At 39.6% G+C, this 27,761-nt stretch overlaps 1 protein-coding gene across 1 annotated transcript in view; it reads left to right on the top strand.

The window, feature by feature from the left end:
• KIF5C (kinesin family member 5C) overlaps positions 1–27,761 on the top strand; it is a 216,527-nt gene that overhangs the window by 91,518 nt on the left and 97,248 nt on the right. Inside the window, exons 8-12 of the mRNA XM_030210027.1 lie at positions 2,566–2,690; positions 8,813–8,917; positions 11,906–12,054; positions 16,387–16,535; positions 26,928–27,103. Of these exons, the coding sequence (XP_030065887.1) occupies positions 2,566–2,690; positions 8,813–8,917; positions 11,906–12,054; positions 16,387–16,535; positions 26,928–27,103 (704 nt within the window). The remainder of the gene's footprint in view (positions 1–2,565; positions 2,691–8,812; positions 8,918–11,905; positions 12,055–16,386; positions 16,536–26,927; positions 27,104–27,761) is intronic.

Here is a 27,761-nt window from a genome sequence, read left to right as displayed (position 1 = left end):
CATTAAAAAGCAACGGACCCAGCACAGACCCCTGCGGGACCCCACTAACTACCCTCCTCCACTGAGAATACTGGCCACGCAATCCTACTCTCTGTTTCCTATCTTTCAACCAGTTCTTAATCCATAATAATACCCTACCTCCGATTCCATGGCTCTGCAATTTCTTCAGGAGTCTTTCGTGCGGCACTTTGTCAAACGCCTTCTGAAAATCCAGATATACAATATCAACCGGCTCCCCATTGTCCACATGTTTGCTTACCCCCTCAAAAAAATGCATTAGATTGGTGAGGCAAGACTTCCCTTCACTAAATCCGTGCTGACTTTGTCTCATCAGTCCATGTTTTTGTATATGCTCTGCAATTTTATTCTTAATAATAGCCTCCACCATCTTGCCCGGCACCGACGTCAGACTCACCGGTCTATAATTTCCCGGATCTCCTCTGGAACCCTTCTTAAAAATCGGAGTAACATTGGCTACCCTCCAGTCTTCCGGTACTACACTCGATTTTAGGGACAGATTGCATATTTCTAACAGTAGCTCCGCAAGTTCATTTTTTAGTTCTATTAATACTCTGGGATGAATACCATCAGGTCCCGGTGATTTACTACTCTTCAGCTTGCTGAACTGACCCATTACATCCTCCAAGGTTACAGAGAATTTGTTTAGTTTCTCCGACTCCCCCGCTTCAAATATTCTTTCCGGCACCGGTGTCCCCCCCAAATCCTCCTCGGTGAAGACCGAAGCAAAGAATTCATTTAATTTCTCCGCTACGGCTTTGTCCTCCTTGATCGCCCCTTTAACACCATTTTCGTCCAGCGGCCCAACCGACTCTTTGGCCGGTTTCCTGCTTTTAATGTATCTAAAAAAATTTTTACTATGTATTTTTGCTTCCAACGCTAATTTCTTCTCAAAGTCCTTTTTTGCCCTCCTTATCTCCGCTTTGCATTTGGCTTGGCATTCCTTATGATCAGCCTCTTAGAGGGAAAAATTGGGAAAATACACATAGAATGTATAGTCCACGACAGGGGATCAGTGGCAAATATTTCTACATTTATAAAATGTGAGTCATTGCTTTTTTGTGGAAACAATCCACTCGATATTAAAAAAAAAAACTAGTTATGTTCACCAGTAACCGGTGAAAATACACCAAGGGTGGCCATTCCAAAGAGTGAGATTTATCACTTCAGTGACTGAGATTGAAGGCCAGTGGGTGATGTTTTCTAACAGTGTTTCCAAGGTATAAATGTGGTAATATCTACTTGTCGCCATCTTGCCCTCTAAATGCTACTGAGGGATTATGACAATAATTTTGAATCCCCTAGTACAGAAGGTGATGGCTTTTCCCATCCTCCTCATGTGCAGCATCTCTCCCTCTCTTCTTCCCCCACCTCCCCAGTTCCCTGTGGTCTGTCATCTCCCTCTCACCTTCCTCTTCCCCCACCCAGGTCTACCTTCAAACTTGTCTTTTTTGCTAGAGGTCACTGGCAGCAATTCACACATGCTGTCTGCAGCCGACCCCAGAGCCTTCCCTCTGCTGTGTCTTGTCCTGCTGGAAAGAAGTTACTTCAGAGGGGGGCGGGGCAGCAGATAGAAGGCTCCAGGCATTGAATCTGAATCACTGTTACTGCCAGGGACCTGTAGCAGTTAAGACAAGTTTTGAAGGTAGACCGTGAGGGAGAGAAAAATATGCTAGTCTGCTGGCAAGGGGAGGGGCAGTGCCAGGAGATTATGCGGACCTTGGAGGAGATACTGGACTGGGGAGGGGACAGATGGTGGACCATGGGGTAGGGGTGTGGGGCCACCGGCTCTTTGAACGCGTGTGAAGAGAAATCCCTGATGTGTGACAACATCCAAATACATATCACACACCTAATATATGTGACTTGGTATCTCCTGAGCATTTAACTTCACTATCCGTAGATATTGAAAACTTTTATATAGATATTGTTGAGCCAAAAATCTTGACTAAACATCCTGGTACTATCTGTTTAAGAAGGGGATGGATTTTGCGTGTAGTGAGGGTGGGCCAAAAAATTTATCTCAATAGCAGCAATATTTATCTGGTAACTTATAAATGTAGTTAGGCATAAGAATGTAAGAGTTATCCTAGTGGGTTAGACTAAAGGTCCATCTTTCCCAGTATACCGTTTCCATCAGTGGCCAATCCAGGTTACATGTATCTGGCAGAATCCCAAAAAGTAGCCAGATTCCATGCTACTTAACCCAAGAGATAGGCAGTGGCTTTCACCAGGTCAGTAGCAGGACTAACTGAGACAGATAAGATTGACTTTGTGACTGCAGTACCCGTATATTCGATGCCAATTCAGATAGCAGCATTGAATATACAGAATAAATGAAACCTGCAGCTGGCGTTTAACTTATTGTGGTCAATGCTCAGTATCGGGTCCAAGAAGCCTTGTACTGTAAGGGCATAATTTGGGATTTCATGACCTAGGCAAATGGACACATGAAATCAAGCCTCAGGTTTATTATCTTTTTGGATCATTAGCATAAGTGAAGCATAAACTGTTGAAAAAGATCACTCAAATACTATTTCCCTACAGATATGAATGAACACAGCTCCAGGAGCCACAGCATCTTCCTGATAAATATCAAGCAGGAGAATGTAGAAACGGAAAAGAAACTGTGTGGAAAACTTTATCTGGTTGATCTGGCTGGAAGTGAAAAGGTAAAAGCAACAGTGAAATTCCTTAGCCATTTCTTTTAGCCTTTTTATTTCAGAAGATGATTAATTCATACTTTGGCCAGTCCCTACAGCTTCAATTTTTCTGTTTACTTTCAGGATACAGAGTTCTCCCAATAATCTCTTAATTGAATTAGTGGCTACATGAAGACTCTGGACTAGATTCTAAAATGCAGTAATAAACATGTTGTTTTTAGCAGTAGTTTAACATTAGACCAGCCAAGGATCAGCATTTTAAAAGCTGAATAGGACAAAAAAAAAACCCACAACCCCCCCCCCCAAAAAAAAAAACAAAAAACTCAAGCCATAAGATCCTCTTATTTCCACTTGTTTTGCACAAAGATGATAATCTTAACCAAAGTAACAACTGTGCTAGCAGGTAGAATCCTGGACCACAGTTATACGCTAAAGTTGATTAAGGATAAAACTTGTATCCTTTGGCTGGGTATTCATTTTCTCATACATTTCAGGACAGTTTGACTATCTAGGACTTAGTACTAAAGGTATTAGGTGTCTTTCTTGATTCTAAACTAACTCTGGAACCCCAAATTAATGCACTTGTGAGTAAAAATATTTTACAAACTGATAGAACTTCAAAGTATAAGGAACTATTTTCTGCTGGATCATTACAGTCTAATTATTCAAATGTTGGTTCTACCTTATATAGATTATTGTAATCTGTTGTATGTTGGTAGCTCTGTGAAATTGTTGAGACGTTTTTTGTTCTGTTAAGATTATAATTGCTTTACTAAATGCAATTTGTAGTAAGCAGTTTGGGCCACCCTTTCCACTCAATTTTGAAGTGTACCATCTGTATCCACAAACCTTTCACTGAATTACTAATAGGGATTATCTCCTTATCAATCATAGATAGGTAGGGCTTCCACAGAAGATAGATCTAAACCTCTGAAACTTAATTCCAATTTTCTTTCATTCAGGCACAGATGTACAAGAATCCCCATAAAATTTAATGGCTATGGGAGATGACTGATGCACAAAAGGAATGGCATCCAAATGAGATCCATGGATCAGTTGCTGTTTGTGACTCAGGCACCTAGAACATTCACAGAACAGGATTGTTCTGCTGATTTGGTCATCTGCAACTTGACAGCTTCCCTGGAGGTCTAGCAGACCCCTCTCCTGACCCCATCCCTGATGATCTGGTGGATCCCTGAACCCCCCAAACTTGAAAATGTTCCTGGGGAGGGGGGGGCGGGTCCAGTGGACCCCTACCTCCCCCTTCCAAAAAAAACCTGGTGGTCCAGTGGACTCCCTTCCCCCTCTCCTAAGAGCATTGTTTGGTGGTCCAGTGGACCCCACCGCTCCCCAATCCAATCTAACCCGGGCTGAGCCAACCAGTGGCCACTAAAAAGTCCAGGTGGTCTAGCCAGATTCCTTCTACCCCCCCCCCCAGACCCTCCCATCTACCTTTACTTAGAAGGTAGGCGTACCAGTCTCCTGCCTCAGGTCCACCTGCTTCCAAAATGGCAACGTCCAACCCCTGCCTGATGCATCCTGGGATGCACTGGGAGGGGGCCTAAGTACCATTCCTTATATAGTGCTTAGGCCTTTCCCAGTGCATCCCAGTATGGCCCGGGCAGGAGCTGGGCAGCGCCATTTTGGAAGTGGGCGGACCCAAGGGAGGAGGTAGTCCTCCTGCCTCCTACATAAAGGTAAGTGGGAGGGTCTGGGGGAGTAGAGGAAATCCTGCTAGACCATCAGGGCTTTGTAGTGGCCACCAGGGGGCCCGACTTTTCCCGGGTTGGGTTGGGTCGGGGTAGTCGGGGTCCACTGAACCACCAGCGATGCTTTTAGGGGAGGGTGTCAACTAGACTGCCAGGGATATTTTTTATGTGGGAGGGGCCTGCTTGTCCACCAGGATATGCTTTGGGAGTCCACCGGAACCCGTGGAAGTTTTCAAGTTTGCGGCTACAACTGGTCTAAAGCAAATGTTCCAAGCACGGTAAACTTTGTTCATCGGGCCCTCAGTGTTTTCATAATCTTGAAGTCAGGTCTTAACCACCTTTATCTCATCTCTAGAATGCTGCACATGACTACCTAATGCTACCAGAGGTTAGATATTATCTACGTGTGCATTTAACAGGGTGCTGCTCCCCCATGCACCCCAAACTATGCTTATGTCTAGTAGGAATCTGAGATGCATAGTGATGGGTGGAAGTGGATTATAGTTACAATCAGTACTGCTCAGTAAAGAGCAGATGGTGCTGATCTTTGATTTGTTTGCTGCATTTAAGTTGTGTAGTTGTTGTTTTTGTTTGTTTTGTTTTTTAGTTACACTTTATTTGGTTTCAAAGAACAGAACAAAAGCAATAAAACAAAAATAAAACAGAATAACTCAATTTTCTTGCAGCTGTGTCTGCAAGCTGCAGGTTATTCACACATTCAGACATATGCAGATCAAATTTTGCAAAACCTGTTCACTTACCAAACAAAGCCAAGGAAATTGCATCAACATCTCTAAAACATCTTCCTATTCCACTACACCCTTTTGTTGTCCCAAATAGTGGTTGGAATGCCAGAAAAATAGAATTCTTTCTCTTTTTAGTAAATTCAAGGCAAAGGGAAATTAAGTAGAACATAGCTTAACTAGTACATACATTACTCCTGCTAGAACATAAAAATATTGCAATGCTTGAAAATAATGGAAAAAAAGGCATCCAGGGATCCCAACATACAAAGGTTTTATCACAAATTTCATACGCAAGTGTTTCCATAATAAACACATCCCATGCTTTCTGTATCCATTATAGAAATGGAGGTAAGTCCTCTTTTCCAATATCTAGCTGCAGTAGATCTGGTTGTTAATAGTAAGCATTGCATTAAATAACATTGGATTTTAGGCATCTTTGATCTATGAGTCACTTAACCCTCCCCCCCCCCACACGCACATATCCATGGGGTTTTGTGTACCCATAATATCCCTTCACCAAGACACTTCTGAACACAAAAAGCTTTTCTTCTGCAAGATAGACTACAAAGACTCATTCAGACTGTTAATAGTTCAGTGCTTCCTTGGGTCATAGCCAAAACCTATTTAGAAATGCTGGTTTGCTTGACATCCATAGGGCAGGTAGTCCCTCTTGCTCATTTCAAAATAAGAGGGCTGCAATGGGTCATAAAGTTTCAGTGGAATCAGACTTTCCATTATCTATCTTAGAATGTCCTTCTGCCAGTCTGCAAGCCATGCTTCAATAGTGGACCACAGAATCCAATCAGCTCAAAGGAGTCCTTAATATGCCTCAACGGCATCATAAAGCATCTGTGGTGAGTAAATATCAGCTGGGGAGCTAACCATGACCTTTGACATTTACAAGGTGTCTGATTCACAGCTGAAATTTCCTTTTTTTTTTTTTCTTCATATCAGCAATCGGGAACTGAGAGGAATATTTTACTGTTGAGGGATTTACATACCTTTGTTATGGTCAGGCAATGCTGGTTTATATGGACAAGCAGGTGGCAATGTTTGATACCGAAAAAGGACAAGATACCTTTGAATATATTGAGAAGGCAGCATGTCCATCTATGCTATCCTCATCCATGGAATGCAAAACCATCTTGCAGACAGGATTAGAGTTCTCCAGAGACAGATAAGGGGAAGCAAATGCTTGCCCTGGGATTTGTAGCATGGAATGTTGCCACGATTTGAGTTTCTGCAAGGTATTTGTGACCTGGCCTGGCCAGTGTTGGAAACAGGATACTGGGCTAGATGGACCGTTGGTCTGACCCAGTATGGGTACACTTATGTTCTTATGAATGTCCACTGGATCCAGAAGTGGTATATAGGGAGCACCTCAAATAGACATTTTCACCTGCATAAAAAAATGCTAAGTCTACCTCTCTACTTTGAGATGGACATCTCCAAGTTATATTACGTAGGATGCATAAGCTGTATTCGGTTCCTTGTTTGTGTATATCCTCCCATACTCCTAGCAGCTAAAATTCACAGACATTCCAAAGAAGGCTACACTGACCTAAACAAAGTGATTTCCCACTTTCAAGGAACTGTCAGTTCAACCTCCACTCAAGCTGCAAGTGTTTCCAGCCTTAATGGTACTCAAGAGTGTACCTTAATTCTGCAATATGTCTGTCTCCAATGACCTGGAAAGTGAGCAGCACCTAGTTGCTTATTTGGGACTGCCACCTTCAATTCAAGATATTCTGGTAGCAGCAAGAGTGTCTCCCCCCCCCCCCCCCCCCCCCCCCCAATGGGAAGATCCTATATCTTCAGATGGAAACTCTTTTCTATCTAGTGTTCAGCACAAAATTAGGACCCATTTTGGTGCCCACCAACTACAATACTCAAATACTTATATCATTTTTACCACTTTTACAAGTTGGCTCTTTAGACGTTCTCTGTCAGAATATACCTCAGTGCTTTATTAGCCTATCATGAAGATAGACTAAGCAACATCTTAATGTTCAGTTGTTTCCAAATTCTTGAGGGGGTTTTATATTAATCCTCTAATCCAAAAGCCATCAGTCCCCTGGCACCTGAAGGTTGTGCTTTCATTCCTTACGAAACCACCTTTTGAGTCAATGATGTCCTTATCTCTAAAGTATCTGACATAGAAGGTACTTTTCTTAATAGCAGCCACCTCGGCTAGAAGGATCGGTGAACTTCAAGCCTTGGTTACATCCAAACTAAGCGCACAGTTTCATCCCAAAAATGTAGTCTTAAGGACACATCCTTAGTGTCTAACAGAGATAATCACACCTTTCCACATAAGGGAAAGATCATGTTTTTTCTACCTTCTCTAAGCCTCATACGCCTCAACATGGGAAAACTTTCCATACTCTAATTGAACTCTTGCATACCCCCTGAAAAGGACAGTCCCAAGTGTATGCAGCTTTTTGTCTTACTCAGTTTTGGTCGATTTGGTAATCCAGTCATAAAGCATGCATGAGCAAATTGACTTGCATCTTTTATTCAATTCCTTCTCAAACAAGCCGGTATCCCTTTGACTAGCAAAGTGAAATTTCATCAAGTCGGAGCCACTTCATGACAATGGCTCTCTTAATCTCCATCACTGGAAGGCATCTGCAAGACAGCCACCTGATCTTTGCTTCATGCTTTTACTTCACACTACTGCTTGGACTAGTCATCAGTTAGGGACAATGCTTCTGATCAAGCAGAACTTAGCAGTCTATCCATACGAACTGTTCATATTGGTGTTTTGCTACTTTACAATGGGGTTATTCTCTGAAACCGAAGCAACTGTGAGCTTGGGAGTCACCCACCTCTGTGGCTGTTGTAATCCTGTTTGTTGGGAAAGACAGCAACATTACTAACTTGGAGCAGATGTTCTCGTAGATAGCAGGAAATAAAGTCTCACCTACCTCATTGGTATTGAACTTGAGCATTAAACTGAGTGGATCACTTTACGGAAAGGTCATGCATGCTCAGAGCTTCACATAGTTCTGAGCTCTGGGAGAGCTCTTATTTCCCAGTACAATCGGATGCCATCACTGACTTGTGTGTCTGATAATCCTTTTTATGGAGAACACCTGTCAACAGATTTTGCTTGCTTCTTGAATATGCCTGAGATCCCTGTGTACAGAAGAGAAAACCAACCAACCAGGAGACCTGCTTCTCCTAGCAGCGTCACCTCATGTTCTCTGATTGGCATAGTTGGCATCAATTTGTAAGAATATATGCTTCTCCTTTTATTGCAACACCTATTGCAATAAAAGGTGGAAGTTAGCATTATATATTTGACGGCCTGTGGCCCAAGGTGACATATCTATAGGATTAGTATGAAGCAAGCAATACACCCAATTTAGTCTGTAATGAGCAATGTACAGTCCCTGTACTGGGTTAGTTAGTGACTGTGTTAACTATAAGATGATGAATGGAAGAAATAAGCAAGTATACAATGGCAAAATAGCAAGGTGTCTGTCACCTCCCTCCCCCTTGTGGAGGTAAGATAGCTGCTATTATTGTCATGTGTAAAGCTTCGTCATTTGCATAATACTCTTGAAGTTGTGCTGCTTGATCCCTTTTCCTTTTACCTGTGTTATAGAGTAAGCCTGCTTGTGGAATTGCTTGGTGGACATAACTTTGACTAGTCTCTTCTGTTCTTTGGTAGGTCAGCAAAACTGGAGCAGAGGGAGCTGTGCTTGATGAAGCTAAAAATATTAATAAGTCTTTGTCTGCCCTGGGGAATGTGATTTCTGCACTGGCAGAGGGGACGGTAAGTGGCAATTTGCTTTCCTGCATATATTTTAATTGTATTTTTCTCCTATGAGCTGTAGCATGTTTTAGCAGTTTTGTTTGACAAATAATAGGAGAATAACTTTTATACAGAGCACTTCTATCTGAGATGACTCTTTGCTTTATTTACTGCATTTATATGGAATCGTCCTATTCAGTGAGACCCATTTTATTCCAAAGGAAGCTCCAATAGGAAAACTGATATAATGTTATAAAAACCAGTTGGAAGGTTTGAGTATTGCTTGTATTAGGATTCTTTATTTAATTTTTTTTCTGTATACATCCTATTGGGCTGCTTGCTGTAAAGGAAGTTTATAAGTTAAGGGCCTCGTATACTAATGTGTGTTAATGTAAATTTCACTGCATAATTCTCGGCGAGGCTTGTTAACTCATGTTAGCTGGTTAACACGTTAGTAAATTAGGCTTTGTTAAATGAAATGTGGCCTTGGCAAGAGCATCAAACAGAATTAGAGATGGTAGGAATATAGTATAGTCTGCTTTAAAAGGAAGGATCTGAAGACAGTGCTGTGATACATTGTGTCTGAGAGAGGCTTTTTTTTTTTAGGTCGTACATTTTTAATTTATTTAAATATACACAACATAGCATAATGCAAATAAAAATAGAATGCTGAAATATTTCCTCAATTATTAAAAAGGAGTGAAGCCTGTGAAAACTGGGATTACTTTAATCAGTGGGATTTGAATTAGAGACTTAAGTATATGTATTGTTAAATAATTCTGGTTTTTAAAAGAGAAAGAATGTAATCAGATGTATTATTTCTAACTAATATTGGACAATAAGTATGTTTTCAATGAAATGATTTGACTATACACCGTATTGGCCTTGAAGAAGCCAACCAGATGATCAATGTGGAAAAATGAATTAGACGAGTAATATCTGGAGATAATCAGATTAATACCACATTTTTTTTTTCTGTTTACTGTTTGATTGATCTCCTTGTCTTGTTTCACTCTCCCTATTTAGTGGTCTAAGAAAGAGAATAGAATTACCTGACTGAAATAATTCCTATATATTACTTTCTCTGTATTTCCGGCAAGTTGTTTTATCGCTTGTAAAAATTTAAATGGTTATAAATAAAAATTTAAAAACAAAATAGAATGCTGCTGCCTTTATCACAGGTGATTATAATGAGCCCTTTACACAGTTATATGGTGTTTTCCATCTACCTGTTCACAGCTCTTGAGTATTGATATTTCTTGATCATGTTCTCGTATTTTCAGTATAAAGACGGCATATTCCTCCATAGTTGCACATCAGTGTTCACCATATTTCTCCAATTATTTATCACAATTTTTAACACAATTGCTAAGAGAAAATCAATTGGAGAAACATCTGCTTAGGGTCAATTCTGTGGTTTGGAAATCTCTGACAATAACCATTGTCTATAAAGTTAACTTCTTAGTTAAATGAAATACATCCAGTCTATCTCAAATGACTTAACAATATCTCTGAATATTGGTGCAATCGAATAACAAATGTATTAAGGTACCTATCTCCCTTTTACCAGACCAACACAAATTCTCTGAATTTAGCTATTTTAACTGCTTGTACTGGAATCTAGAGGACTTGATTAACTAAGAAAAATAAAGAATATACTATTGAGGCTGACTGGGAAGTCAGGAAGTTATCCGGCCTAAATTTCTCCCAGGCTTTGTCTGCCAAAGACCTCTTCAGATCACGCTCCCAAACTTTCATTGTATCGACACAGGATACAGATGTTTCTTGTCTTAAAATTTTATTAAAAACTAGATGCTGACTTAAGAAGAGGAGAATACATGATAGATATTAATTCCAATTCCCACTCTTCCATTTGTTCTTCCCAGATGTTTGTAGCACCTTTAATGGAATGTTAAGGTTGGAGCCAGGCAAATTAAATTCCTGCTGCAGCTCCACAGAATATTTAAGGCAGCCCTCTGATACAATTGGTCTTAGTGCCAAATATCGTTGATCTGACACTGTTTCCCGTTACAAGTCTTTTATTAATAGTAGTAACTGATTATTCCAAATGGTATTCAGAATGTAGTACTCCCCTTTATCAGAAATAACCAATTCCAGTTGTCTATAAATGTGTAGTATAGCTCAAAGATCATCCTGTGCGTATAGGATCTAAGGATGACATGCTTGGGAGATTAAGCAAAGTAAGGACTTTTACATCTTGCTCAAGTTTTAATCAAATAGGTTGTTCGTGAGTTGTTAAGTCCTGAAACCACTGGCAACTTCATCTTAACAAAAAAAGCCAAGTGATGTGTGAAAACGTAGAAGGGCAACCCATCCGTGATGTTTAGGCAATTTAATTTACAGCAATTCGTGGGCTTTAACACACCAGAGAAATTTAAGGAGACCCCTTCTTATATAGAATCTTATATAGGTAGTCTGGTAATCTGTCTAGATGGGGGACCACTTAGAAGTTAATTTTAAGCTCAAATTTGGTAAGGGTCTAAGTGGTGTTGCCGATAGTGATATCTATCATTTTCCCCTACCATACCCCAAGATATTTTATGTAATCACTTCTCCATTGGAATCTATATCGCTGGAGGTCAGATTAGAAAATATTATCATTAAGGGAAAGACGTTCTGTTTTATCCGTATTGATTTTTATTTCCTGAAAATTCAGCAAATTGATCTATTGTTTCTAACAATGCAGGTCTATTGAGTCTGCCGTAAAAAGCACAATTAAATATTTAGACTGATATATTTTATGTGAACCACTTTTTGCTTGCAGTGATTGTTTTTATTAAATTTTAATAAACAAACATGCCTGAGTACAATAATAAATCAAAGCAACGTGTCTTTAAATAAGATGAGAGTCATGTCCAGAAGCTGTGAGGCAACTTTACCGACTGCACTCAACCTTACCATTTGTTCTTGTTTTCCTGGTTATTTTGTCTAATGGCTTAAATCTTAATGAAATGTACTGTACCATTTACTCAATTTTGTTTTGTTCAGAAATCGCATGTGCCATATCGAGACAGTAAAATGACCCGAATCCTTCAAGATTCTCTTGGTGGGAACTGTAGAACTACTATTGTTATCTGCTGTTCTCCCTCCATCTTCAATGAAGCTGAGACCAAGTCAACCCTTATGTTTGGACAGAGGTAAGTCTACTGAGCTCAGATCAGAGAGTACTTGTTTAAGGTTGACGCCAACTGAGTTGAAGAATGTCTTTTAAAAATTCTAGAAAGAAAACCTACCCTAATAAATATAAGTAGTTAAACTCCTAAAATGGAATTATGTTTTTGAAATGAAAAGAACAGATGCATAGTGGGCCTTATTCTATAAAGGTCATACTCCTAAATTTATGCTCTGAGTTCATCCAGTCCGTCATTTGAATGCAGTCTCTGTGGCAGACTATCTAGTTTAAGTATTGGCTTGTATCCATTGAGGAGATGTCAGTTGATGGCTCAGACCAGGACAGAACTGGAATGATGAGAGAGAGAGAAACGGGGGAAGAAACCAATGCTGAATCTCTTGATTGTGCAGTGCCCCGAGGAAGTGGTAATGGTAGAAGCACACTGTTAACCCAATGGGCTAAATATTTTAGAATACATCTTTGCATAAGTAGGGCTACTGCAGTGTACTTTCCTGTCTTATTCTTTTTGTTTACCATTGGTTTATTGTGGATGATCATCTGCGTTTCTAGTTTTGGCTTGTTAATTTTGGTACTGGGGGGCATGATAGAAGCCAAAACAAATAAGAAATGGAGAGCAAACTGGGCAATAACATAAAAAATAAAATGTTTGAAATCTGGAAATATGGACAAAACTGAGGAATGCTGAGCAAAGAAAACTTCTACACCAACGTTGCTGACATTCATATTAAAGATGGCTCTGATGGTGGTGGTGACCAATGCTGAAGCCTGCTAAAGTCTGATAGACATTTTCCCTTTCCTTTGATCTGTTTTTATTTATTTATTTATTTAGTTGTGACATTTGTATCCCACATTATCCCAAACAAGTTTGAGTTCAATGTGGCTTACAATAAACGGTATAGGATACATAACAAAGAATAATGCATAAGAAAGTAATTTGTTGTAAGAATCCAATTTTACAATACAATATCATATTTGGAGGGTCATGGGATAGGAGGAAATGTCCTATTGTGGATTAAAAACTGGTTGAAGGATAGGAAACAGAAGAGTGGGGTTAAATGGGCAGTATTCACAATGGAGAAGGGTAGTTAGTGGGGTTCCTCAGGGGTCTGTGCTAGGACCGCTGCTTTTTAATATATTTATAAATGATTTAGAGATGGGAGTAACTACTACTACTACTGCTATTGTTTAGCATTTATATAGCGCTACAAAGTGTACGCAGCGCTGCCCTGCTAGCAAGGTAATTAAATTTGCTGATGACACAAAGTTATTCAAAGTCGTTAACTCGCGACAGGATTGTGAAAAATTACAGAAGGACCTTGGGAGACTGGGCGGCTAAATGGCCAAGTCCAGCATGGGTCCATATTTTGAAAAAGTATCTGCTTGAGGAAGATCAGAGCTCCTAATGGCATCTTCACATCTATTTGTTTCAAATGGACCATAGTATAGATCATTTTAAAAAATGGTGGCTTAATTCTCAAACAAACTGTTCCTTACTCCCCCTTTATTTCTTAGTATAAAGGTGAGCTAAAGTATATGTAAAATTCTGATACCAGCATGCCCAGTTTATCATTAATGGCCAAATTAAAATGCTCTTTTAGTTCATAGTCCATAGTTGGACTTTTGGACAGTTCTAAATGCTAGTGATGGAAGAAGAAATACAGATTGCTCCTTTTTTTTGTTGTTGTAAATGCCATTTTTGCATGTGGAGAAAGTTTACATACAGTGAACTAAGCTAGCTGTTCAGATATCTCACAGCACATCGGAACATTTTAAACTACCAATGGTTGATCACTGTAATGCTTTTGATATCCATTGGACAATTCTAGAACAATTACAGCAGGGGTGGGGTGATCAGAGGCTTTTATTAAATCTCAGAATAATGGACTATTACCCTCCAAAGAGTGAAACCTTTTCATGTGGAAATGGACATTGAAGGGGTAATTTTAGAAGGAGCTGTTCTAGACGTTTCTGCATATGTGAACACATACCCTGTAGTTTTCTGCTCAGTACTGTAAGTAATATGCAGGGGAAAAAAAAGCAGAGAAGTAGAAGATTCAAAATTAGTCACAAAAGAGTTTATTGAGAATTGATTCGACTCGGCCAAGATTAGGCACGCATGCCTTTGTCAGGGGTCTGTAAACATACATAAAACAATAATAATTAACATGTAAGAATATAACAATATTAAAAGAGGTTATCTATCAAACATAAAACATCACCTATACTTTACCAACTATAAGTATGCACCTAGATGCGATGGCACATATGTTACGAGTGGGCGTTATCACAAGTGGGGTGCATACTTACATGTGTAAATTATAAATCTTATTTACGTGTGGTTTTGTGTAATCTAAGGGCAAGCACGTTGAATACAGAACCATTTAAATCCAGTATTCTGTAGAGACAAGGAATGGTGTACTTTACATAATTTACCTGGCCTTTCCTGGCCTTTGGGTTGTATAGAGGAATTAGATGAGTACAGCTTTGTGTGAAGGGTCTTCATCCTCTGATACGTTCTCTTTGTGCACAGTTTCTTGAACTACACACAAGATTGCTTCATACGGAATTGCATGGTTAGGGTGTGAAACATTGGATAATAATGAAATTTTAAAACAAAGATATTGGTGCTTAACAAACATTATTGCGATCTGATGCTCTTGACTGATAAACTCCCAAGTGTCAGCTAACAATGCATGGTCCATAACTGGAGAATTAGAAACCCGGCTTAAAAATAGTGGACCTGATATTCAGCCAGCTGCTGACATTAAATCTGAACTTCCCCAGCTGTAAAGGAATGAAATACAAACAGGCCTATGCTACTACCTTTGCGTACAAAAGCACACAGTCTCGGAACGCACTACCCATGGCCCTGAAAACCATGACCAATCTAACCAGCTTTCGCAAAGCTTTGAAAACACATCTCTTCAACAAAGCCTACAAAAGTCACCCTCAATGAAACAAACCATTCTTCCTTAAACCACCCAAGTACACCAAAAAAACACCTCTCACACGACCTTACCTAACACCTTCCATCTAAATCCTCTTTCACCTCTGCTTATGATCGACTGTTTTTAAATCATGTAACAACATTATCATATCTATACTCTGTAAGCCACATTGAGCTTGCAAAAAGGTGGGAAAATGTGGGGTTCAAATACAATAAATAAATGTCAGGCCATTTCCGGCAACCGGCATTGAATATCTGGGTTTATGTTGGCTGCTAAAAAGTTAACCGGCTATGCCAATATTCAGCGCTAACCACCTAACTATATAGCAGTCAATGATAAGCCCGTTATTTAAGTGGCCTATTTTGACTGCTCAACATAGCCAGTTTGGCGATAAATATCTGCGGCTATACCGCTAACCAGGATATTCAGCAGGAGATCACTGTTACCTCCTGCTGATTATTCACGGTTAGGCACTTAAACACTATTTAACCAGATCTGCTCCTGGCCGTTTAAATAATTTTGAATATCGGGGGGAGGGGGGGGGAAACGTTCCCCAGGAATCTTACTCTGGAGGAATTTGTGTACAGTGGACTAGTTCAGAGCCTCAGCTCAACAAGAGGGATAATGGTCGAGAGGGTCAGAAACTGGTCCCTCTCACTGTGAGTCCTAGACTGGGTGCCCACATCTTCTCACCCTTCTCTGAAAGATGTTTATAAAATGCACTCCAATTGTAAAGAGTCTTTATTGTACTTGTGTCGGTGTCAAAAAATTGTGTTGATATTGTAATGCACCAAACTATGCCATACCTTATTGTTGTTTGAATACATTTAGTGCTGTAATTGTCTATTTCTTATGTTTGACTTATTCTTGCTGTATACCACCATGAGTGAGTTTCTTCAAAAAGGTGGTAAATAAATCCTAATAAATAAAACTCTCAAAATGTATACACAAATAGTAGGTATTCCTGGGAAAGGCACCAGGGAAAATACTTTTGTATTCCCAAATCCAAAACAGTAAAACAATTGTCTTCTTACTGGATGGGATGCACTACGATTCATTGAAACCTTTTAGAAATGACATTTCTCATGTGTGTGTGTGTATGTAATATTTATAGGTATGATGTCCATTTATTATTATTATTTTTTTTAACAACTGCATTCTGGGAGGGATGGTTGTGAGTGGATCATGATTATTGAGAATTTGATAAATGTTGGGGTGACTAGGGGCCTGAAAATAGATAAATAATTTTTCTTGTGTTTCTAGATCTGAATTGCTAGACCTTAATATTGGCTTTTTAGGTTTGTGAGGGGAATTTGATAGCTTTGGTAAAGCATTTTTTTTTAAATAACATATGTACACTTTTCACATTTGATCTTTTTAAAATACAGAGCCAAGACTATTAAGAACACAGTGTCTGTGAACCTAGAACTGACAGCTGAAGAATGGAAGAAAAAATATGAGAAGGAGAAAGATAAAAATAAATCTCTTAAGAATGTTATCCAGCATCTGGAGATGGAGCTGAACAGGTGGAGAAATGGTAAGAGGTGACTACAGTTGAAAATAAAACAGTACATCTAATATGTGACTACAAATCTTAAAAGCAATGTTTCATGTATTTCTCAAGCTACAACAGGGTCTTCTGTCTGATGAGAGGGGTGCGAAGGCAAGACTTTTTGTCTCCCAGTATAGTCGTTTTGGAAGAAAGATGGGAGAGGGGAAATGTGGAGGAGTGGCCTAGTGGTTAGGGTGGTGGACTTTGGTCCTGGGGAACTGAGTTCGATTCCTGGCACAGGCAGCTCCTTGTGACTCTGGACAAGTCACTTAACCCTCCATTGCCCCATGTAAGCCGCATTGAGCCTGCCATGAGTGGGAAAGCACAGGGTACAAATGTAACAAAAGAAAAAACCTCCTTGGCATTAATGCACAGGCTGCGAGTCTCTCTTTTTCAGCTGAAAGAAAGCTCTGGAACAAGGGAGACTAGGATGAAGGTGAAAGGGGATAGACTCAGACTCAGAAGCAATGTAAGGAAATAGTACTTTAAGGAAAAGGTGGTGGATTAATGGAAATGGCTCCCACTGGAAATAGTGGAGACAAGAACTGCATTTGATTTCAAGAAAGCTTGGGACAAGTACATAGGATCTCTAAGGGAGAGGAAGGGATAGCAGATGGCATGGATGGGAAGACTGGATAGGCCATATAGTCTTTATCTACCATCATGTTTCTATGTTTTGTCCCCCTGATGATCAGTCAGAGTTGCTGAGATGTTTCTTCTCGGGCAGAGGCTTGTGCTGGTGGAATTTGCCCACTGTGGCATTGTCATTAAACGTGATCTTTAGCCAGACTTGTCTACATCTGCAACCTCTGACGTTATTGCTGAGAATAAACAGGAACATTTGTCCGAAGCTGTTGATTTTCAGTTCCTTTTTCTACATTGACAAGCTCAAAATACTTGTGTGTAGAGGAAAAGCCTTAAAAAGCATTTCTTCCCTACTCCCTCCACCAGCTTCACAGTGCCTAAGGACAGGGTCTGTGTGAAAGCGTATTTGACAGCACTGTAGAAGTGGTAAGCAATAGAGGTAAAGGCTGACAGTGCTAGCATCAGTAATGGCAGCTGGTATCTATGTAGAAGGATAAGAAACATCTTCCCTAGAGTAAAGATAATGGGTTAGAAATAAGTGATGGCAAAATGAGGTAGAAGAGAGACTTTAAAAAGAAATGCAGAAAAGGAGGTAGTGGTAATGTAAGGTGTAACAAGACATGCTACAAAAATGGTAATGTAAGGTGTAACAAGACACGCTACAAAGGTTTGAAAGTAAATCCTAAAACATAAATGGACAGAGGCACTGAACCTATGGATTAGGTTAAAATGACCCCGCAAGCTGAAAATTTATCCGTAGCTGAACGGCTCATGCCACAAGATTTGCTCCAAAGATGAGGGTGCAAAATCAAATGCTGGTATTACCTTAGTTAAATATAAATGTATTATTTAACTTTTTAAGCTTAGATTAATTGCACATTGTATCATACTGTACTATGGTTAGTGCTTAGCTATTGTATTGGTGTTGCTGACGGATTTCTTACCCTTAAGGGAGGCAAATAAGTTGAACACCACTGCGAGGCGTTCTCACAATAAGAGGATGCCAGTAGAAGTTACTGCTAAGACACAGTGGCATTAGACTGGACATCTTTAGGGTGCTCATATGCTCTGCCTTGATTTAGGATTTAATGGTTGACATAGCAGAGGTGTCTGCATGTAGATAACTTGTTTTTCAGGCTTACCCTAAAGGCAATTAAACTCTAGATATAGAGGATTTTTTTTTAATTTACCAATTCAGCCATAAACTAGATATTTATTTGTTACATTTATACCCCACATTTTCCCACTTATTTGCAGGATCAATGTGGCTTATAAGTAACCATAAAGGCATTTGCCGTTACGATTGGTAACAAATACAAGATTGTATTGTGGTCAGATGAGGTAGATGTGATTCAGGCGTCATTGGGTTGAGGGGAATGATGATAGTAGGTTGTCCAGTACGATCCTTGATTATGTTGTGTTGCTGGGTGTGGGGAGTTATGTTGGATCGTAGGGATAGGCTTTTTTGAAGAGGTGAGTTTTTAATATCAAGAGAGGAAATTTTTCAAAGCAATCTAAACACATTAAAAAGGTTTAGCACGTCAAAGTATATGCCTTGATGTAGACAAAAAAAAGTTGTGCCCCATTTTGCAACACAGCTACTTTTTTTCAAAAAAATTTTTTTTGCAAATCAAAGACATTTCAGGTAATTCTGGGGTTGCGTCCTAGAGCTGTGCCTTCAGGCGGCCATCTAGCATTGTGCCGTCATGTGACTCCCCCTCTCCCTGCTAATATTAATCTGTTCTTTCCCAGACAAAATCTGCACGGGGTGGGGGAGGGGTAACCCACATGCAAAATTTGCAGGTCCCTTGTGTTAACAATTTTCAAAGAGAAAGTATGCATCTAGTTTCCCTTTGAAAGTTTGGTACAAAGCACCCATAGACTTTGCAGCAAGAAGGCTGTACTGAAAATGGCCACCATAATGTGTCACTGACTTGATATTGTGGGGTGAGCAGATTTTTTTTTTAAATATAATATTAAAAGCTTTTTCTCTATTTGAATTTACAAAATGGCCTTTCCTGACAGGCATGTCATGGTAGTTGCAAAATTAACAACTGTTTTAGGTAAGGATTTGAAGCTCATATATGAAGTGTGTGTTAAATATTACATCTCTATGCAATTATTATACATTTTATGTATTTCAAAGGATTTTCTTTTGTTTACTGTGCTTTGTCACTGTAGAAGGACTTCCTCTGGGCCAGTAATATAGAAATAACATTCTGGGGCCTTCCCTTGAGTGTTGGTTCACTGCAGTGCAAGGAAGGTATCTTGATTAACACTGTGTGATTGCCATGGAGACAGATTGTCTGGGTATTTGGTCTCGGGCTTGGGTTGGGAATTCACAATTCCCTGATGTGCTTGCTGCTTGAATATCATTTCTACGTAATCATTTTAAAATAACTTTTTCATTATCTAAAGCTGGCAGCTGCTGTTTTTTTAAAAGTGAACTAAGGATATGATCATAAATACATTTATGAAATGCTTCAAACTGTTTTATTTTGTGTTTACACTTTGTTCTGTAGTTTGCTGTTTTGTAGTAGTAATCCTCCAATAATTTAAAAGAAGTTTAACCTTGTCACTTACTAGAGCTGTTCCAAGTAGCATACTTTACTATTCAGCCAAATACGAATAATGAAAAATATTCGGTCGAATACTGAATACAAATAATGGGCATTGAGATTTAACAACGTAAATAATAAAAGAAGCAAAGTGAAATCAGAAATCAAGTGATTATTTCAGTAGGATTTAGCACAGTAGATCCTCAGATTATTTGTATTCAAATTTAAATCACTATTTGGCCAAATACGAATAAAGTATTTGGGGCTGAATCGAAAACAAATGTTTAGTACAGCCCTAGCCACTACCACTTTGTGGAAGAGTAGCCTAGTGGTTAGTACAGCGGACTTTGATCCTGGGGAACTGGGTTTGATTCCCACTGCAGCTCCTTGTGACTCTGGGTAAGTCACTTAACCCTCCATTGCCCCAGGTACAAAATAAGTACCTGTATATATGTAAACCACTTTGAATGTAGTTGCAAAATACCACAGAAAGGCGGTATATCAAGTCCCATTTCCCTTTCCCTTCTTTAGGAAGGAGCTAATTCCATGAAAGACGGCTATGCGGCCACCAGCCAGTTTTTCAGGGTACTTTGCCATTCAGGAAATGAAGATTATGCATGCTGTAGATGTAAGGGAAGAAACAGTTAACTATCTTACAAGCATTTAAAAAATGTGTTCATCGTGATTTCTTCACAATGTGGTGTAGATTAATTCACTTATGTATTGTGTTTGACATAGAATGAATGCTTATTTTATAGAGATGTGTAAAAGCAAGACAAGTTCAATTAGTTATTCTATTTTTCACAAATGTTTCCTGACTTTTCATGTGTGTTATTTTTTTTTTTTCCAGTTTCACACATTTGCTTTAATAGGCAATTTTTAGTGCATGCTAAATTGATTTAAAGCATGCTAAGTGGTGAATTAAATTGTGCTAAATCAATTATTTTGTGTTAAATCCATTTATCACACACTAACAAGAGCAGGCAGATTTGATTTCTTATACACTGGCTTTGAAAACCCTTCATTGGCTGCCCATTTCATCTAGGATCTGTTCCAATATTTTATATTTAATAAAGCTTATTTCATAGGTAGCCCCTCCATATCTTTTGGATCTTTTTGTTCCTTCTTGCACATACTTTCAAGTCGATCCCAGTATTTAAACCAGTTAGTAATCCCTCACCCATCAAAATATTGCCTGACTATAACCAGATATGGACCTTCTGATTTGAAATCTTTTCCACCAAACTGAGAACAACCGACTACGTTTTAAAGCTGCTTTAAAAGCACATGCGTTTTCAAAGGCATTTGGGCAAGCTTGATTTGTGACATGTGGACTGAGCTGACCCTGGCTTCTTTGTCTTTCCATTTCCGTTCCTTTATTTTTGTAACTATTCTTCTCTTTCTATTATTGCATAATTGGATGTAAACCTCTTTGTTTTTCCTTACAGGCAGTATAATAAATCTTCAAATAACCTACTAGGAGTAGCCTAGTGGTTAGGGTGGTGGACTTTGGTCCTGGGGAACTGAGTTTGATTCCCACTTCAGGCACAGGCAGCTCCTTGTGACTCTGGGCAAGTCACTTAACCCTCCATTGCCCCATATAAGCCGCATTGAGCCTGCCATGAGTGGGAAAGCGCAGGGTACAAATGTAACAAAAATAAAATAGATACTATTGGAGATTCTAAATGGAATGTTGCTACTATTGGAGATTCTACATGGAATGTTGCTACTATTGGAGATTCTACATGGAATGTTGCTATTCCACTAGCAACATTCCATGTAGAAGGCTGCGCAGGCTTCTGTTTCTGTGAGTCTGACGTCCTGCACGTACGTGCAGGACGTCAGACTCACAGAAGCAGAAGCCTGCGCGGCCACATTGGTGATCGGCAAGGGCCGACTTCTACATGGAATGTTGCTGAGGAACTGAGTTCGATTCCCACTTCAGGCACAGGCAGCTCCTTGTGACTCTGGGCAAGTCACTTAACCCTCCATTGCCCCATGTAAGCCGCATTGAGCCTGCCATGAGTGGGAAAGCGCGGGGTACAAATGTAACAAAAAAAATACTATTAAACCGAATGCACACTGAGTGGACACCCCTGTTTTGAAGTAATACAGTAGTGCAGTGGTTCCCAAACCTTGTCCTGGAGACACTCCAACCAGTCAGGCTTTCAGGATTGTCCCAATAAATATTCACGAGAGAGCTATGCATACACTGTCTCCGCTGCATGCACGTCTCTCTCATGAATATTCAGTGGGGATATCTTGAAAACCTGACTGGCTGGGGTGCCTCCAGGGCCAGGTTTGGGAACCACTGCAAAAATGATTATGCAGACATAGCTATAATTAGTGCTTCTATTCTTAGGTGTTTATAAATTTTCCAGTAACTGAGGGCTTCTTTAGGATACAAAAAAAAAAAAATCAGTGTTTATCAGATATTGCTTGGTATCTCTTTAAATATATGTTTGTGTCATTTAGGTATTGTCCACATAGAAAAAGCACAAAAACTGAGCTAAGCCAGGAAAAGGGGTGAGAGTGCTAGGGGAAGTGATGCTTTTCTGGTGTTTATCCAATATTTTAATTGTTTTCCATCAGGGATGTGCTATCATCAGTTAAAAGCTAAAATCGGAAGCCCTATTGATAACCTACTTAAATTAATATAGAGATTTCTTCTGTTCACCATGGGAGAAACTGGGAAGCTGACATACTTATGCATTAGTATAGGACCAGCATTCCCGTGACTGACTTTTGGCAGAGATAGGCAGTATGTTTAGCAGTTTCTGCCAGACTCCGGACAAAGCATTTTAAGCTAAATTCTTAAGTTGTTCAACACTTGGAAGGTTTGTAAAAAGATACCACTGTCTGGCTGCTGTATTTGAGAGAGGTGTTTTAGAATGAGTAGTGAGGCTAATGGGAAAATGTAGTGTTTTTTTTTTTTTTTAAATATACCATGAGAATGAATTGTGCATTCAGAATTAGTTGTATTCATCTTGTGCATGCATTCATTTTAATAAACATGCTCACAAATTGCTTTATACTGAGCATTTTAATGAAGCATAACATAGTACCTCAGGGATCCAGAGTGCCACAGTAAAATGATGTTTGACTTACTGTTCTTTCCTGCCTCTGTCTGATCATGTTAGCTTTAAGTGATTTCTTTATACTCTGCTAGTTTTTCAAACAGGTTTCTAGTAATATTGATCGTTCTTAGGCCCAGAGAAATTTGACTTCAGTAAAGATTAGTGCAGAAAGAAGTATGCCAAAGTACGTAGTCAGCTGTAGTCTGTATAGGTCACCCAAAATTGGGCATGCAAGTTTGAGCATGGATTTCAGATCCGTGTGTAAACTAATTAGCTAACTATGCAATTGGCAGTAATTAGAATTTGACACAGATTTGCCCTGCGCTGTATTCTGTAACATGCTTGCCTAATTTTCATAGCATGCAACTCCAAAGGGGGTGTGGCCATGGGAGAGGCATGGGCATTCCCAGAATTTAGGCACAAAGTTATAGAATACTGTTATTGTCTGCCTAACTACCAGAAGTTGGGTGTCAGCATTTACACCAGCTTTTGGCAGGCATGATTGCTGGCACCCAAAGTTAGGCGTGAAATGCACACTTAAGAAACTATTCTGTAAAGAGTGCTTTGTGCAGATCACCCTTTCCTGAATACTATCCTAGCACAAATCATCCCAGCGCCTAAGTGTGGCTCCCATTTACTAAATTGCTCCTAGTATCTATTAAGAGGTTTTCTGCAGTTTTTAAATGCCTCAAATTTGCCAAAAATGTCAAACTGAAACACAAAAATCATAGCTCCTTATACTGTTTTATTTTTTTGTTATGGATTTTTTTATAATCTTGTAGAAATGGTAGGAGATAAAGTACTGTTTCCAAATTATCAATTGCAGCTTTTCTGCTTAAACCTTAAATTTGCTCTTTCATCTTTATTTTTTTATTTTATGTTTTTTTTTTTTTTTGTATTGAACATGAGAATCAGGCAGAACAGCCAGAACTAGCAGGCAGACTGGCAGATAAACAAGGAGGCACAGGACCTGCCATGTCCCCACCTACTCTGTCACAGTCTTCCATCATGTATGGGGATATAGCAGCATTTAATGCATGCGTGTACTGAGGCCTTACACTTCCTTATTTAGCTGTCAGCCCTGCTTGTGTAGAAGGTATATAAATCTTTGGAAAATAAAATACATTGCTGATGCTATAGAATTCTGCATAGATGAGTCAATTACCTCGTATGTGTTTAAGGGGTATAAATGTAAGCACTAGCCTCTTTCTTCAGGGAGACTTGGAACGAGAAAGCAATCTCTCCATATCTTCCCGCCTTATTGCAATAAGATATATTATGCAGCTCTAATAAACAGACCAATTTTACTGATCCTGTGTGGGACAATGCATTTTATTTTCCAAAGATTTATATACCTTCTACAATATAATAATAGACTAACACTTATTACCTGTTTTTCTACAGAATATGCTTTACATTTCCAAAAGGAAACATCTATCACAAATAGTGGTCAGTTCAGACCTTCTTGTAACCTCTCTTATCTGAAGGCCTTTTTCTTTGTTAATATAGATAAAGAGGTCTGGAATACACTTCTTAACTGGCCTGCTCCTAGGTCAGCTAAGTCAGCATTTTGTCAATAGCTCACTTAAGACAATTTCTTGCATTTATTTTAAAGACATACGTTTTAACTCTTTCTTTCCCAGTTCCACACTTGCTGAGTTTTAGCTATTCCATGTGGCTGCTGCAGCAAGGGATGTGGGAAGGAGAAAAGGGAGATGCTGGGCAGCCAGATTGTGGGGGAGGGGGAAAGAGAAGAGAGAGGGAGAGAACTGCTGGAGGGGAGAGGGGCAGGAAAGGGGAAGGGGCCTGGTGGGGGATAACATTGAAGTTTTGTCCTAGAGTACCTAACAACCTTCCACTAGCTCTAGCTCCTGCTCTATCACTCTAATACCAGCAAGACAATGCCTGCATCAGAGGTTGGTTAATAAGGGAGCGATTTAGGTGCCCAAAGGATGCATGGAAGGAGCCTGTTCTTTAATGGCACCTGGGCATAACCCGGGATCAGTGCGTCTAATGACCTGGTGAAAGTGTGGGCGCCTAAATGTAGCAGTATTCTGTAAGTTACATGTGCAGCTAGGAGCCCTGCCATGTTCCACCCATAGGGATACCCCCTTGTACTTACATGCTATGCATATGAAGCACTGTCCAATGAAGTAGGGAAGGGACATAGGTCAACCAAAATGAGCAGGACTCCAGAGGTAGATAAGTAAGTCTTTATTACCAAAGAACAGATACAATGGACTCGACACAATTCCATTTTGGCAACAATGCCTGCTTCAGGAGTCTTGAGTATCTGTACACATAAAATATATAAAAACACAAAACAGAGAAATGGATATTGTAACATATATTAAAATATAAATGTGCTCAAAAGAAAAGATTACGTGCAACAACAGTAATTGTACTTCAAAGAATGAAGTATACAACATTTTAATAACAAAAGTGCCACAAGTATAATGTGATGTCATCAAACAAAGCTGAAAATTCTAATTATTCCATCGATATATAAAGAGATATTGTGACTGTGTTATAGCTAGTAGGAATCAATCCCACAAATATGTGCATCAGTCAAAACAGTAGGTGGAAAAATAGATCCATAGCCCAAAAGGCAAAGTGTGTGAATGTGAAAGACAAGTGTAAAGGCTAAGTATGATGTCTAAGGATAAACCATAAAGAAAGTAAATGTAAGATAGATATATACATATATATAAAAGAGAGAGAAAGCAGTATACAGTCACCTTATAAATATAGCTATTAAAGACTACACATAGCAATGCACACTGCCAAAGAAAAAAACAATGAAACTGATTTAGGTAAAAATAGTGAGCCTGGCACACAATACAGAATAGCACTTTCATGGGTAAGTATACATTATGGGGGAAATGTATAAATTTCCCTCAAAAATAGGTGTCAGGAAAGATTGGTGTGAACCATGATTCTATAAAGGGTGCGTTCCCTTTATAAAATCGTGCTGATTGCTGCACCCTAACTTTGGGTGCTAGACTTACACCTGCTGAAACCAGGTATAAATGCTCGTGCCCAAGTTGTACGTGCCGATCCATTATTCTGTAACAATAGATGCAGTTTTTTGGAACACCTATGACATGTCCATGGCCTGGCCACACACCCTTTTGGGTTACATGCTATGGGATCTGAGTGCCAGCATTATAGAATAGCGTGCAACTAGATGAACACACAAAATCTAATTGTTGCCAATTGGTTGTTAGCACCCAATTATTGATGGTGGCTCGTTAAGCAGGTAATTGCACGCACATCTCAGCGGCGTGCCCAAATTTGGGCGCCATGTGTAGAATCCAAGGGCATGTCTGTAAGCGCTAGTAATAGAGAGATTTATGCACAAGAGGTGTATAAATGTGGTACCTGGATTATAGATTTGGTCCTGTGCTTGTATATTGTGAATCTTGATATTCTTCTGTTCAACAGGTGCCTTTTGTTTGATACACAGTTATAAAGATGTGAAAGAGTAGAGGTAAATGTGGAAGAATTGTCATTATCAGGGACAGAGATATAACCAGTGTACCTGAATGTAACTCACCTTGAGCTACTACTGAAAAAGGTGTGAGCAAAATACAAATAAATAAATTATTGTTGCTTGGTCTTGCTTTTATAGATTTTTAATGTTTACATCTTTATTAACATTTAGAAAAGTAGAAAGCTTTCTTAATTATAGCAGAACTGTCAATACACTGTGACTTTTTTGACTGAATGGTAACTTTCTCCATAATGCACTCTACATTCTATGTAAGTTGTATGTATTTTTATTTTATTTTTGTTACATTTGTACCCCGCGCTTTCCCACTCATGGCAGGCTCAATGCGGCAGGCAATGGAGGGTTAAGTGACTTGCCCAGAGTCACAAGGAGCTGCCTGTGCCGGGAATTGAACTCAGTTCCTCAGTTCCCCAGGACCAAAGTCCACCACCCTAACCACTAGGCCACTCCTCCATAAGACAGCATAAGACATAATGGATAACACACGTCATCCTGGAGTATCAGGTGTTATAGACTTCTTTCTTCTTGCATATGCTTATTGTGGAGGCCTGACGTTTATGTAAAACAGCTACATAGGGTGGGTCACCTATAGCACTGATGTCTCTGGAACGCAATGGATCATCTGCTTGCTTTCTTTTCTGTTCAGGGGAAGCTGTGCCTGAGGAGGAACAGGTCTCTGCAAAAGATCAAAAGAACCTGGAACCCTGTGATAACACACCTATCATTGACAACATCGTACCTGCTGTAGCCGACATTTCAACAGAAGACAAGAAGAAATATGAAAATGAGATTACCAGCCTTTACAGACAGCTGGATGATAAGGTCTGCACTTTAAGATGGCTTGGGGAAACATTCAGTGGCATAGAGTAGAAATAAATTGACATGTGCTGTTTTATCTGTTGTACTATCCTCTTTCCTTGGCTTGGTTCTATTACAATTTTGACATCAGATGTGTGCAATAATGAAAAACAGACTCACAGTGGAAGAGAATGGCATTGCTAAGAGTCAATTTGAAGTGACTGTTCTATACTCTGTGTAGGGGGAGAGAGATGAGATAAAGAAAACATAGCAGAAAGAAATGACCCTAATTATCTTGGGTACTACTGTCCTGACTAAAGAACTCCCAAGTGCTCATTTATGTGTTGCTAGTTCATATTGAAGGGGCATAACCGAACGGGGAGCCCAGGTTTTCCTGAGGGCGTCCCCGCAGGACGGCCCCATGAAGGGGCGGGGAAACCGCTATTATTGAAACAAGATGGGCCTCTATCTTTCATTTCGATAATTTGGTCGGGGACGCCCAAATCTCAACATTTAGGTCGACCTTAGAGATGGTCATCCCTGGTTTTCGACCATAATGGAAACCGAGGACGCCCATCTCAAAAATGACCAAATCCAAGCCATTTGGTCATGGGAGGAGCCAGAATTTGTAGTGCACTGGTCCCCCTCACATGCCAGGACACCACCCGGGCACCCTAGGGAG

This window comes from Microcaecilia unicolor, chromosome 7 (genome assembly GCF_901765095.1).
Source record: "Microcaecilia unicolor chromosome 7, aMicUni1.1, whole genome shotgun sequence".
NCBI classification, from domain to species: domain Eukaryota; kingdom Metazoa; phylum Chordata; class Amphibia; order Gymnophiona; family Siphonopidae; genus Microcaecilia; species Microcaecilia unicolor.
This window is presented reverse-complemented; position numbering and strand designations above follow the sequence as displayed.